The sequence below is a fragment of the Xyrauchen texanus genome, chromosome 44, assembly GCF_025860055.1.
Source record: "Xyrauchen texanus isolate HMW12.3.18 chromosome 44, RBS_HiC_50CHRs, whole genome shotgun sequence".
Lineage (NCBI taxonomy): Eukaryota > Metazoa > Chordata > Actinopteri > Cypriniformes > Catostomidae > Xyrauchen > Xyrauchen texanus.
Window position 1 is genome coordinate 28,179,050 of NC_068319.1, and position 15,303 is coordinate 28,194,352.

Consider the following 15,303-nt stretch of genomic DNA (forward strand, 5'->3'; position numbering starts at 1 on the left):
CCCAGTTCTTTGCTGTCAAACACTCCCAATCAGTTCTAATTGGCTGAAAGATGTGATGATTTTATAATGGCTCCTTTCCTCTTCAGTTAACTCCATGTTACCAGGTCTTACTACAACGGCCACATTTACTCCAGCATCCTCTGCTGCCTTTGCCTCTGTAAAGGAGACACTAACTATATTAATTTCACACTTTACATTTAATATAGTATGTAAATAATTCTAATCATATTCAAGGCATTAGCATGTACCCACCTCGTGTGACATCGGTTAAGAACATGATTTCTTCTGGTTGGCAGCCGATCCTCTCTGCGATGCACTCATAGCTTTTACTTTCTACTTTGGCACCAATGTTGGTATCAAAGTGACCATTAAAAAGCTGAGAGAGACATTTAAATAGAAGTTCAACGCTTACAAAACTTCATCGATACATGAACATTTCCTTTGATGTTTTAAATCATTATCAAGCAAATGTTTTTCTTACATCTAACAGATCACCTTCAACAGAATAGCCAAACAGCAGTTTCTGTGCTTCCACACTTCCTGAGGAATAGATGTAGACCTTCAGACCATGATGTCTCCAACTTCTGATGGCTGGAACCACATCCTGGTACACCCTTTTAGAGAGAAAAAAAAAAAAAGCAAACCAATAGTCATCATAACCTAGCCAATTAATAATGCTCAAACTGCATGATTTACCACCACATAAAATCAGTAGTCAATCCATTGTCGAGATTCCCTCATCATTGATTCAGACACATGAGGGGCTATGCATAAGAATAGATGAGGTTACTTACTCGCCTTTGATTCTGCCTGTCAGATAGGCGGCTCTCCACATGTGGCCCTGCAGTTGTTTAAGTGCAGTGGTTTTCCGGTCCGCATCCATCTGCCAAAGCACATTCTCCACAACCTCACGAATGGCCTTCTCCTCATCTGTGTGTACTGTCTGATCAACTGCATGGACCGCACATGCTTTATGTTGCCTCACATCTTCTTCAGCCTAAAAATAGAGACACTTCTTTCAGTTTGAAAATTCCAGTTCTGTCACTTGGGGTGTATTTTCACTGTGGAGAAACCATTTCTTTAAAGTCAATGTGAAATTACTTTCTTGCCGTCTTTATGTGGGAAATTCATTGATTTGTGTTGTTCCAAAGAAACAAAAAAATTTTTTAATTAGGGATATCCCATTACGATACTAGTTTCGGAATGCTCAGATTTGTAAAAATGCTCAGATACCAAAAACCGACATCCTCTGGCATGCGAATGTCATACTGTTGACATTCAGCATGCAAATTAAAATTACATTACGTCCTTGTGTGACTATTAAACCACAAAGGGTTCAATTTAATGAGATACATATATATATATATTTTGCATGTGCTGTGCGCTTCAAAGTGAATTTGTGGAGCCATTGTTGTGCCGACACCAACTGCTCATACATGGAAAACACAATCATGAGCATTGCACGCTCTGTTGTTTGTATCAGATGAGAGCAGACAGAGTGCTAATTCACTTTGGAGCGCGCAGCACATACAAACTACATCTTTATTTAATGAAATAGCAGCCTTCTGCGGTTTAATAATACATTTGGAGGATGTTTCATTCAGAAGTGATCCTCTCTAGGCACTATTCTCTTTGAAGACTTTCCCATCCACTGTTAAAGCTTTGGAGGGCTGAAAGGTGTGGGCCTCTAAAATTAAGTTAATTTGGAGCTCACATTTTAAAGGAGTAGTTCACCCAAAAACCTTCAAGCCATCCCAGATGTGTATGACTTTCCTTCTTCGGCAGAACCGAAGTGAAAATTTTTATAAGGACATTTCTGCTCTTTTTGTCCATACAATGCAAGTAAACAAATGCCATTAGACTGCTGGCAAAAAATTAATTGTTGTATTTTCATTTGATTAAAGATTTAATTGGTTTATTTAAACACAATTTTGATGATAATGTTTAAATAAACTGCAAACAAAAACTAAATGGGTATCGGTATCAGCGAGTCCTAAAAAGAACTATCTGTACTTGTACTTGTTCTCAAAAATATCAATGGGACATCCCCAATCAAAATGTAATTACTTGCTCTGCTTTTTTTCCTCCCAAATCCCCACCTAGCTCCATTCCAGTATGGAACAGCAACTTTTCATAATCCAATCAATTCCCCATAAATATAATTCCCATAAAATATAGTCCTGATAAAAATTCCTGCCTTGCATTTTTCTTATCACATATCCAGTTCACTGGAACGCCAGATTACAGAAGTAAAATGGGTTGCAAAAGGCATTTCATGTTGACTTTAATAGATCTGATTTCATATAATAATATAGTAATATTGTGGTTGGGTAATTATCTTAACCATTCTTCTATATATCGGTTTTACTGATATATCAGCGCCGATAGTTGCTTTATGGAACATTTACAGAATTTTTTTATATAATTCCTTATTTTAAGGTAATAAAAAATAAGCACTCCGAAGAGATGTTGTTGGTAAGTAAATAATGTTAATCATAACTTTAAACTGACGTTATCGGATAACTGTTGATCTCCTATTGATGAATTACTGCTCATTCAGTTTTTATTAGCCTATATGACCATGTTTACTTTAAAGTGTTTATATTGTAATGCATTGTAGATAAGTGTGCCTATTTTGTTTCCCTTATTTGTTTGAGAGAGCACACACATTTCAAAATAAGAGACCCCGGGCTTCTTTACTCTCCTGCATTGTGGATCAAATCTTATTTTTGTTTTTATGTTATGGCTATTATTGGGATTTTGGCAGCAAATTAACATGCATCTGCGATTTTATTCATTTTGGACTCTTGTAGCCTCTATGTCTGCACTTGTCACAGTAAGGACGGACGTTTTTTTAACATTCAATAAATCGATTTAAAAAACTACCGGCCGATCTGATCTGATATCTGCCATTTCCACCAGCTTTGTTATCAGTATCAGCCTTTATTTTCAATGTTCCTATGGTGTTACAAATGAACTGAAGTACAATTTAGCCTCTTAATTGATTGAGTTCATAAAACCTGCATGCACGTTCAATATAAAATATTTTTTTATTTTATATTTATAGAAGCAAAAGGCTGCTTAACATAGTTTTAGATGAAGTACAGCATGTCACCATAGGACATGTAAACTTTTCAAAAGTATTTTATGTAACCTATCCATACACCAGTGTTAGATGATTCACGTACATTATGGCACTCCAAGGTACTCCAAAATAGCATAGTACTAGCATATTACATGTCCACAAATCATTGTAAAATGTCCCAAAAACAGACCAGATGTACCATGGTAATTTTAGTTAGTGACTTTTACATCCCTAAAGAGAAAATGTTTCTCTTTTGCTAAGATATCTTGAGATGGACTAAAACGCAGTGTGGCTGTTTCCCATACCATTGTAAAACATGTAAAAAAAGATTCAGAACAATATATTTTACACTGACACCCAAGGCCTATTTGATATTTAAATATATTATTGGATAATTACGTCAGCATAGTTGTCTGGCCCATAATTTTGTGTTTTGATAGATGTTGACCTGTTTTTTAAGTAGATGTACATCTTGTTTACATTCATCCTCTTCCCAGTGAGCAGACAGATGCTCCTCCAGATTCTCTCTGATGTATGGAAATAAGATGTCCTGCGAGCAAGAGCAAAATTCTCGTACTGCATTCCGCACACACATAAATCATGAATCTGATTTTCAATGTTATTATTTCAATGATGGGCTCTTACCTTAACAAACGTGATGGGCGTCGTGGTTCCTTCGATATCCAGGAGAAAGACTCTAGTATTTTCTGGTATCGCTATCGCTGTCATTTTCATCAATGGCAAACGATATATGTGTCAGTTGAAATCGTGTTTAATTGAATTATGTCAGATGAGCAGCTCAGATTTTGACAAATGAATCAAAAACAGCATTCAGGCTAGTGGCGAGCTAACACATGGGGCGGTTAGAGGGTTGCCAGATCCTATTCATCACACTCCCCCGCTTTATCTGTCAATTTTATTGTAAGTATATTTAATAAATGCTATTTCATTGGGTATTTCATTGTTTACATGCTTATTTTACAACTTAAATTTTTATTTAAATGTGTCTGCTATATCACTCCATATGGAACAGCTCTAAATTTAAATGAAACAGTGTAAACAGTTAATGGAAACACAAAGCTCTAATGTTTGATTGAAACAGATGTATTGAATTTACAAAAACATATTATTTCTAAAGCATCTCTAGAATATTAAAGCAACGCATACAGGAATGGTTCTGTGCGACAACATATATATATACATACATATTTATTTTTTTTACATCTGGCAACACTGGCTGGGAAGGGCTGTTAAGAGAGGAAATGAATCAGGATGGATTGCATTCAGTTTTATCCATCCCATAAAATCCATTAAAAAGTCATAACAATTTTAGTGTCCGAATCGTTGACTATTTTTGATGTCTGCGTTTGAGTGTGAGTGTGAGTGAGAGAGAGAGAGAGAGAGAGAGAGAGAGAGAGAGAGAGAGAGAGAGAGAAAGGGGTCAACTATTGTGTTACGACAGTATGTCACCATTTGCGGATAACAAACAAATGAAAAGGGAGAGCCGTAAACCGACACTTGTTTTCTGTGTCTTCTCTTATAAAACATAGATGTTATTATTGTAAACACCACACATAGTTAATTCCAAAAGTGTTGTTTTGTGATAAACAAGTCGAAGATTAGCGGACAGGCGGTTTATTAATTAAGTGATGAGCTGTTTTCTCACAAAAGTTTCTTAAGCACAATGAAGCATCTCCACCATAGACATCCTCGCCAGTTTACCGCCAAAAGAATGTCTGTGGGACGGGACTGCTGTGTTATGCATTGCTATGCTAACTTTGTTTGTTGTTAGCATTTTATTGTGATAAAATCGTATACTAACCTTTCTGTGTAAAGTTATATCCAATTATACACGTGTTACCATAGCGACGTAACGCTAAACATAAAAATTATGATTTAAACAACTTTACAGCTCAACTGATACACAAGTTTTAAAAGAATAATTAATTCTAAGCTTCACATTTCTGCATTTAAGCCCTCAAAAGTTGGCCCCATTTAATTCCATTGTAAGTGCCTTCACGTAAACTCGATTTATTTTTAAAGAAAAAGGAGGGATGAGTCTATATATACATCTATAGTGGTAATCAACATCATGCCAAAAATTCTGTCAATTGAGCTTAACTTTCGATGGAGCTGAAATATTCCTTTAAATTTTGCATATTGATAATGAAGCCTTTTTTAAGTTGTTGTATTGTAACATTATTTTCATGCCAGTTACAGGGGCGTCGGACTGGGGGGTAAAGGGTACCGAGTACCCAGGGCCTGAGGCAGGGGGGGCCCCTTAGAAGTCAGTTTTCTATACATAAATATTTGGTACGGGGGCCCAGCAAGATGGTTTGTACCCAGGGCCCAAAATTTGGTGCTACGCCCCTGGCCAGTTAAGCACATTTCTCCCTGCATTTCTACATTACCGTAATGCAAAACGTTCCTGTAATGTGGAAAATGTATTATTTAAATTGTGAAGTATGTATACTATTCATGTAAGTATATGTTGTACCAAAGTCACTCAAGCAAGTCTGTCCACTGTCGGTCATTTTGGAATGCTCTTGGGAGGCTATTTCCAGTCATGCCAGTGCAGCTCCTATCTACTTGAATGGAGAAAGACCAAAATCTCAAAAACGGTTGGTCAAGATTACGATCAAAGAACATATTTCAAATCAGCAATAAAATCTGACAATAGTGGTATCATAAATTATTATTCTTTGCCTCATAGTACGCTTAAAAAAAGCGCAATTTTCCCAGCTTGTATTGTTAATGCGCAACGCTCTCTAGAGTTGATTAATAAGTGATGTCTGTATTTAAAAGGTGATTGGCTCTTTTATCTGTAAGGTAGGACTTCCTTTCTACATCTGTTGACCATTGGGCACTCAGAGCGCCTTGGTTGAGCCTTCCAATTTTTCCCATTCATTTTAGCAGAAGTGGCCAATCTGTTTGTACTGTATTTATCAGAATCAGAATGAGCTTTTTTGCCAAGTACGCTTACACACACAAGGAATTTGTCATGGTGACAGAAGCTTCCAGTGCAAGAGAATGCAACGGTTCGAAGAGGAAGTGTGCTGGATTTATGGGGACAAGAGTGATTTTACTAGCCCTTTTTGTCATTCTGGATGTGTACAGTTCTAGCAAGGTGTGTAGGGAAGCATCAATAATCCTCTCAGCAGTCCGAGCTATCCTTTGAAGTCTTCTGATGTCTGACTTGGTAGCTGAACCAAACCAGACTGTTATAGAAGAGCAGAAGACAGACTCAATCTTCGAGTAAAACTGTATCAGCAGTGCCTGTGGCAGGTTAAGCTTCCTCAACTGGTGAAGGAAGCACAACCTCTGCTGGGCCATTTCCAAAATCAATGTCAGAGTCATTGTGGGTCTCCCACTTCAGCTCCTGTGAGATGGTAGTGCCCAGGGACCAGAATGACTCAACTGCTGCCACAGTGCTGTTCAGAATGGTGAGCGGGGTCAATGTCGGGGTGTTCCTCCAAATTCCACAATAATCTCCACTGTGCATCTCTTCTGCACCAAGTTGTTTTGACTGCACCAGTGAGCCAGCTGTTCAGCCTCCCTTCTGTATGCAGGCTCATTGTCATCTTGGATGAGGCCGATGACAGTAGTGTCATCTGCGAACTTCAGGAGCTTTACAAAGGGGTCCTTGGCAGTGCAGTCATTTGTGTAGGTAGAAGAGTAATGGGGAGAGTACCAGTGATGATTGTACATGTGCTGGAGGATTTATGTATTTAAATAGATGATTTACAGTATTTTTGAGAATATAAATAGGAATTACCACAAAACTCAAAATTAAACTACAATATTTACTGTAGTCTGATGTGCCATAGTTTCTAGTTTGGTATTATAATATATATATAATTTCATTTATATTATATTACATTCAATGTATATTTTATTTCAGATTCTTTCATTCTCTTGCTAATCATGTTTTTGTATTCGTTTAAATAAGCCCCGCCCATTCCCATTTTCTGCATGCTGACGACAAATTGCGTCACTGATCTCTCCGTCCGCCATTTTACTCAACGCGGCACTTTATCTGTGTGGAAGTCTTCGACCTTTTATAACCGGTGTCATACAGTATTTCAACCCTTGAACGTCGGATCAAACACCATATTCTCCAAAATGCAGATAGAAGAACAGACTGACTTCAGCACCGACGAGTTTCCAGAGGGATCCAAAATAAACGCGAGTAAAAATCAGCAGGATGACGGGTGAGTGTTGAGGACGGAGGCCTTCACAGCCTCTCAATATAGTAGTCAACGGAGCGATTGCAGTACACACGGCTTCCTTGATGTTTCTCACAATACACTAAACTTTTGTCATTATTTACTCCTCTATTTTTCCGTGAAACACATAATGAGGTCTTAAGCAGAGTATCCGAATTGTTGTGCTCTATACAATGTAAGAGAATTACGAGTGAAGCAGTCGAGCTGCAAAAAAGGAAAGACAAATAAAAGCACCGTAAAAGTATACGATACCAATACTGCGATAACATAGTGTTAGAGGCACGAAAATGCCTACACAATTACACCTTATTTCGCTTTATATTTTAATTCAGGATGTTCCCCTAAACCAATTAACCACTTTTAAAGTACACATTTTTAACAGACACATATTCAACCCTTGTGCGTCAATAAGTTACTCGGAGATCCTTCGAGGACAAAAACGTCCACGTCAAAAACTGCCATATTTTATATTAAAATTACTTTCCACTTTCAATTAGTTAATTTTCTTACCAACATCAGTCCTGATCATAACTACTAAATGTTCATGATCGTTCAGGATTTTAACCCTTTAAATGCCATATAATGCCACTATTGTTTTTTAAACATGCACACACATTTCTTAATTTACACATACAAAACTCACTCTGAAATCCATAACTACACAATTTTAGCTGCATCATTTATTCAATTGGCCTGCAGTGCTCTATAATAGGGGCAGTGTTGGCTCAGCGGTTAAGGCTCTGGGTTACTGACCAGAAGGTCAGGGGTTCAAGCCCCAACACCACCAAGACACCCCTGTTGGGCCCTTTGAGCAAAACCTATCTGCTCCAGGGGTGCAGTATCGTGGCCCTGCACTCTGACCCCAGCTTAGCTGGGATATGAAAAATAAATAATTTCACCATGTATATGCAGAAATGTATGTATAATGTGTGACATTATACAGAAAATATGGGAAAAGCATGTGTTTACTCCATAAGCTAAACTTGAGAAAAATGGGGCCATCTGGTGGAACATAAAAAAATGTTTTAAGCCAGGGCTCCGAAATGAAAGCATAATAGAATTCATGATTTTATGCTTTAATGGCACTGGGATCAAATAGTGCCGTTTTAACGGGTTTCAATTGGGACATTTTTGTCCTGAAGATCCTGAGCGTAACTATGTTGTGCACACAGTGTGTTATAGGTCGGAAAAAAATTAAATTCTCCCAAAAATGCACACCTTTGGCAAAATTTATGCCCTTGGCATCGAGCCAAAATTATCACAACAAGTACTTGGCATACACCAATAGCAGATGTGTAGTATCACTATTTATAGTGATGCTTTGATTATTCACTGATTTATTTTCTGTTTGTTTTTGTGTAGGAAAATGTTTATTGGTGGACTCAGTTGGGAAACCAGCAAGAAAGACCTTATGGACTATCTGTCCAAGTTTGGAGAAGTCCTGGACTGCACTATCAAAACTGACCCCATGACTGGACGCTCCAGAGGCTTTGGTTTTGTGCTCTTCAGAGATGCTGAGAGTGTTGATCGGGTAAATGTTCTCTCACGGTTATATTAAAGTGCTGTCATACCTTTGACTACATGTTTACAGCATGTGCTTTTTGTTTAGGTTTTGGAGCTGAAGGAACACAAGCTGGATGGCAAACTGATTGATCCCAAGAGAGCCAAAGCCATGCAGGGGAAGGAACCCCCTAAGAAGGTTTTTGTCGGTGGTCTAAGTCCAGACATTTCTGAGGAACAGGTCCGAGAATACTTTGGGGCCTATGGTGATGTGAGTAACTTTGACAAGAATTTATCTCCTTTTGAACATTTATGAAGTCCTTGACTGGCCTCCAACAATTCTGATGGGAATGATTTTTTTATTTAATCATACGAACAGATTTGTTTATTTGTGTCTTTTTGCTTTCCAAAGATTGAGAACATTGAGCTACCCATTGACACCAAAACCAACGAGAGGCGTGGATTCTGCTTTATAACATATGTTTTAGAGGAGCCAGTTCAGAAACTTCTAGAGAACAGATATCATCAAATTGGATCAGGAAAGGTATGTTCACATTATCATAATATCTAACTTGATAGGGAAAGATTGTCGAGCCAAACTTTGATTTTGGCTAGAGAGAGCCTTTGTCTGAAAGTTTAAAAAAGATAGATAGTCAAGTTAAACCTTCAGATACAATCTTAAGAAAGATTGATGCATAGATTTTGTATTGTAAACTAATGCCATGAAATGGCTTGGCCTTGTTGAATCAAGGAGCATTCCGTTAACCCTTTTAAACATTCTGTCAATGTAATTGTAAAATTGATCATTTTGGTCTTTGTTTAGGCTGTCAAGCCAACATAATTTGTATGTAAAACTATACTTTAGCTCACTTTATTATTAACATATTTTAATTTATATTATTTCAGAAATACATGGCTAGAAAAGCAGTGATCGACCGATATGGGTTATTTAATTGCCGATATCTAGAGAGCAGGGTGGCTGATGCAATGCCGATATATCATGTAATTTAATATAGTAAATAACATAAAAATAAAATTGCAAAAAAAAAAAAAAGACTCTTATTTAGCACTATATTTACTCTATTTCACACATTAACTTTTGTAAAAAAAAAAAAAAGTCAAAAATTTTTATTAGTAATCAAAATGTTGTAAATTATTTGTATATTTGAAATTGATAATATATTAGGAAGAAGGAATTAACATTACACATAGTAGTCCAGCAACCATGTTGGCAATCACATTTTCGCAAACCAAATGCACATGCAGTTCATAGTGAATAAGACATTTGCTTTTACTTTGAAGTTGCACTCGTGTGGATCTCCTGACACTAAACGGCCTGGATTGTCATTGACTGGCCTTCATGATTTGTGAATCAGAGGAACTTTTGATCCTGATGTTTTTGATCATGGCTGATGGCATACACCAGGGGTGCCCACACTTTTTTGTGTGATCTACTTTTAAATGACCAAATCAAGATCTACCAACTAAAAAAACACAGTTTCATTTAAAATAAGAAAATGCTTGTTGGGACCACTGCATGTATCCCTACATGGAATTCATCTTCTAATTAATAAAAAATATATAAAAATGTTCAATGTTGATATCATTCAGTTTTAAAACTAAACCCAAAACACCTACAGAACAATAGATTACAATAGCCAGGGCATTTACCTTATTCTGATGACTTGCACTGAATGGAATCAGGCAGTTTTGCTTAATCCAGGCAGTGGTATTGCAATTTCGCGCTCTGTTCTCAGAAGTCCTTGGAAGGCGCGTATGCGCAAACCTAGTTGTCATGGCAACTGAATAAATAAAACCTTGCCTGGTCAATATTTACTCGTCAAGTGCAAGTCAGACAGAAACTAAAAGAAGGAAAGACATTATATTTATAAAAATTTAACGAAAGTACGTTAAAATTGTGCGATCTACCAGCATTGCCTTTGCGATTGACTGGTAGATTGCGATCGACGTATTGGGCACCACTGGCATACACGCTTCAGGGGAAGATAGTCGATGAGCACTCGACGCAGTTGTGTAGTAGTGTTGTAAGGGGTGTGAATTTATGAAGTTAATATTAGAGGTAATATTTGAAAAAGATCCAGGTCAAAAGTCTGCTCGTACTTGCGGCCATACGTATAAACATTTATATTAGGTGGGCATATGCAAAATCCTAAGAAAAATAGGTGAGCATAAGGCATATGCCTGCGTATGCTCTAGACTACTCTACTGGTTCAACAGGAAGAAAATGCTGAATTTTCGTGAGGCTCGTGATTAACGTCTTTTTAAATTAGATATCTGGATATTTGCAGATGGGTGATTATTGATATTTGCCATTTATCATTAGAAAAGTTACAGGGACCTGTTGAGGAGAGACTGTTAGAATATGTGCTTCAGAGGAAGATTTGAGTGCTCAGGTGCTGGATCTGTTGAAGTTGTGTGAGGTTTGTTTATTACATCTGTTTAAACTAGATATGTTCATATTTGCAGACAGTATATAACATTAATTTGATAGATATTTGCATTTTTATCATTAGAAAGGCAGGTAAAATTAAAGGAAACTGTTGAGGAGGGAGAGAGAGAGAATGAAACGGGCGAGCACTTGAACCGTATGAGCTGAAACGTGTCTGCCGCAGTTCTGATATGCGTACTGTTTAAATAACACTGTGTTGCACACCCGCCTATTATTGTAGTAACACTTTGGCTCGTAACAACAAAACAAACCTTTACTGGTTGTTTACACGTCTCAGTCTCTTCACATGCAAGCATGCAATTTTTTTTTTTACACCCTCAAGAAACAAATCGGCCAAAGGGGAAATTTATTGGCCTGTGCTATATTGGTCGACCACCTTAGAAAAGTGCAAATGTTGGCAGGGCAAGTACAAATCTGAGAAAATCTTTACCATTGAGCCCTGCACAATGTTGCTTAATTTTTTCACTAGCAAAATCATTGTGAATATTCTATATATCAACCATTCGTGCATGTAAGTATTGTTGTTTGCCTCTATTTTCAGTGTGAAATCAAAGTTGCCCAGCCTAAAGAAGTTTACAGACAGCAGCAGAACAGAGGGGACCGGGGCTTTGGAGGAGGAAGAGGAAGAGGAGGCCGTGGAAGAGGAGGTAAATTTAGATTACTGCTCCCACTCGATTGCTAATACATCCAGTTGTTTTGAAACTAATAAGGATTCTTTAAATGTTTCCGAGCAGGACAGAGTTATAATCAAGGGTACGACAACTACTACGGCCAGAACTATGGAGGCTATGGCAGTGAATACAACCAGAGCTATAATGGATACCCTAGCTATGACTATTCAGGATACAACTATCAAAATTATGGATATGGCCAAGGCTATGATGATTTCAATGGTACGTCTAGACACATTTTCATTACCTACATGTATTTTCGCCATATCAAATAGCCAAGGTTAATTATAATCTGCAAATGCAGATGTCCCTTTGTACTTGCTTTGATGCATTCTTGCATTACTGTGCATCGATGGTTAACTCTAATTGTGTGCCACTAAAAGCAATGTTGCTTTTTACAGTATAGTTTAACTTGCTTATCAAGAATCCCTTCATGTTGTTGCTCCACCATGACTGTTGACCAGAAAAACAAAAATTGACTGTAGACGGCTTAAGCCCGAAACATACTCCACACAAGTGTGTGAAGGCAGATGCGAGCACTTGGCTACCGCATTGCAAACACGTGATTTCAGTTGACATTTAGCTGACACTTTTATACAAAGCGACTTACAAAATGAGGAACAAAAGCAATTTGTCATACAAAACCCTATATCTAAATCTATATAGAGAGAGAGAGAGAGAGAGAGAGAGAGAGAGAGAGAATGTAATAAGGAATTCGACCTACCAGACTCAGATTCACCACAAAAAAAAAAAAAAAGCGACTTAAATCAGCTGTTTGGGAGCATTTAAATGACTGACTGAAGACAATGGATCTAAATTAAGCAGACAGAATTCATCGAAACATTCTCTGGATGGGATGCTTCCACTAGTCTTCTAACAACAAACTAGTAAGTTTAATATTTTTAGCTGTGGTGATTTTAAAGCGATTAATTAAAATATGCTACTTTTTGTCATGTTTAAGTGTAGAGGAAGTTTTGGCACTTATGTTGATGGCTGCTATAGTGCCCCTTGTGGCAATGTTGATAATGCAATCCGTACTTCCATTGCGTTTGTTTAGCAACCTAACTGATTTAGACTTGCTTAGAGTTATTTATCGTGTGTTTCAGGCCTAACACTGAAATGCAGTTTTGAGATCTTATTGTTGCACCTTTATTTTTAGGTCAACAAAGCAGTTATGGCAAGGCCTCACGGGAGGGCGGAAACCATCAGAACAGCTACCAGCCGTATTGATGAAATGACTAAAAATGTTCATATTAATGGGTAAGAATACTACTTTTCTACCTTCTGGCTCGACACCTTAATGTTAAAGATCAATAGACACTAAAAATATCAATGTACCTCAGTTGAAGACATGTCTATAGATCTTTAATGGCTAAAGTTTGTGTAGCCATTTTGCCTTTTTAGCATGGCAGAAAAACGTAAGCGTTTTTCTGTAGGTTTTCCTTTTCCTCCTCCTGCTTTTAACAGGTGATCATAATGGAATAAAATAGAGACTTGATAGCAATGCTAACAGGTAAAGTACTGCTAAGGGGTACAGAGTAAGGGCGCCTCTCCTTAATTTTCCTTTCTTTCCCTAATTCTGATTATTGTACCTTGTTTGTACCTGCCAGCGGGGACTTCATTGCAGGCCGTGTGTCACCCGAGCACGACATTCTCTGGGCGTCGCACATAGCGGGCAGAGAGCACGGCATGCACAAGAAAGCACTGTCCAGTGGTATGGTCTCTTCCAACTTCCTGTACCAGCGTAAAACAAACAAAAGGAGATTTCCCTCATTTTGCTTAAATTGTCGGTTCTTTTAACAGTTTAAATTGTGTTTTTTACAGGTATTTATTAATGTAACCTAAAAGTGATTGATAACTGCTTTTTTGTATTCTCTTTCAATTTTAGTGCTCTTGTATTTCAGTTGTGGAGCTTCAGTGAAATTATTTTTGGGGTTTTGTCTTTAAAACAGTCACCTCCATTGTAAATTGCATAAACTCATAATGCTTGCTTTTTCTTTAGAGCCCCTAGAGAACTTCAAATGGGTACACCTCCACTTTCCCTTAAACTTAGTTTTTAAAGATCATATGTATAGCGGGTTTATGAAGCCATTAAAAGCTGTTGCAAATCTGTATTAGACGGGTTAACTGATTGGCTGTGTTAATTACCTCCAAATTTTCAGTATACAATGCATTTGGATTCGCTCCTTAATGATCAGATTGTCGACTAACCACGTGGAGCTGTAGCTTTTGTTGGCTTATGAGCTGTTGTGTGATTTCTTAAGTTAAACATATGATCTTTAATTTTTAATGGTGATTTTCCTAGTTTAAAATTGGCAGCTCAAGAAGTTAAACAAACATGGACGTGCTGTTTTGGTCTATAAATCGGAATAATTCATCTTGTGTATCTTCTCTTTTAGGTCGGCATGCTGGCTTGAGTGTTTGACATTGTTCCTCGGAGGCAGCGTGTGGAATCCTGTCCTTAAACAACAATTAAAAAAGTTATTTGGTCCTCTGGAGAAACTTTGTGTCTAACCTTGTAAATAGCGAGGCGTTTTGTTTCAAAGTTTGGCTTATTCTGTGCTTCATTCTGATCAAACCTGTAGGTTTTGTGCTGTGTTCTTAAGTCTTGTTTAGTTAAGTGTCCTTTATTTTGTATTTTAGTTATTTCCTGCAGTTGATTTGGATAATGGGATTAAAAAAAAATATGGGGACAATATATCTTGTCATGTTTTTCTTTCACTTCTATGAGTAATGGCAGAGTATTTAACAGAGATGGGCCACTTCTATTCAATTGAATGGGAGAAATTGGAACGCCCAATTGATGTAGAACGGAAGTCTCGCCTTATAGATTAAAGAGCCAATCACCTGTCAAATAGAGACACCGGCTGTCAATGAACTGTTACGCGCATGCGCATTAGCCATACCAGACGATTTTTTTTTTTTTTTGGGGGGGGTAATAAGAGGTTAAAAATAACAATGATACACGTTTTCAGATTTTTCTGCCTATTTAAAATATGCCATTTGGTCGTAGTCTTGTCCAACCGTTTTTGAGAATTCGCTGATACCCCATTCAAGTAGATAGGAGCTGCACCGGCATGACAGGAAATCGCTTTGGTTATGCTTTATATGCCAACACCTCTGCTTTCAAATAGTAAGTGCAAACTCTGAGAATGTGTTCAAATCATAAATATATTTGCACACAATTTGAATTGTACAGATAGCTTAAAGGTGCATTCGAAAGGGGTTTAGTACATACACGTTTACATAAAAATAATGGTTGTTAAAAAAAAGCGACCCAAATAACTAAAAATGCTGCCTGCCTAGCCAGCGAAGATGGTTTAAAATGTAGCCAATGAGCGCTCGAGTAGC

The 15,303-nt window shown here is 37.5% G+C and overlaps 2 protein-coding genes across 3 annotated transcripts; one reads left to right on the forward strand and one right to left on the reverse strand.

The window, feature by feature from the left end:
• Window positions 1–13,643, reverse strand: enoph1 (enolase-phosphatase 1). 2 transcript variants are annotated; one of them, XM_052117253.1, is made up of 6 exons: window positions 13,545–13,643; window positions 3,534–3,635; window positions 795–997; window positions 482–614; window positions 253–376; window positions 1–155 (listed from the first exon to the last, which is right to left on the reverse strand). In XM_052117253.1, exons 1-6 carry the CDS (start codon window positions 13,641–13,643, stop codon window positions 16–18), a joined length of 801 nt encoding a protein of 266 aa, XP_051973213.1. In that variant the 3' UTR covers window positions 1–15. The 2 variants fall into 2 exon arrangements, with proteins under 2 accessions (XP_051973213.1, XP_051973212.1); XM_052117252.1 differs by lacking the exon at window positions 13,545–13,643 and adding an exon at window positions 3,731–3,978.
• Window positions 7,106–14,498, forward strand: LOC127636609 (heterogeneous nuclear ribonucleoprotein D-like). Its single transcript, XM_052117251.1, has 8 exons — window positions 7,106–7,296; window positions 8,674–8,842; window positions 8,921–9,082; window positions 9,224–9,355; window positions 11,823–11,928; window positions 12,016–12,174; window positions 13,112–13,212; window positions 14,352–14,498. The coding sequence occupies exons 1-7, from the start codon at window positions 7,208–7,210 to the stop codon at window positions 13,180–13,182; spliced, it is 888 nt and encodes a 295-aa protein (XP_051973211.1). The 5' UTR covers window positions 7,106–7,207; the 3' UTR covers window positions 13,183–13,212; window positions 14,352–14,498.
• Window positions 14,499–15,303: the final 805 nt, after the last annotated feature.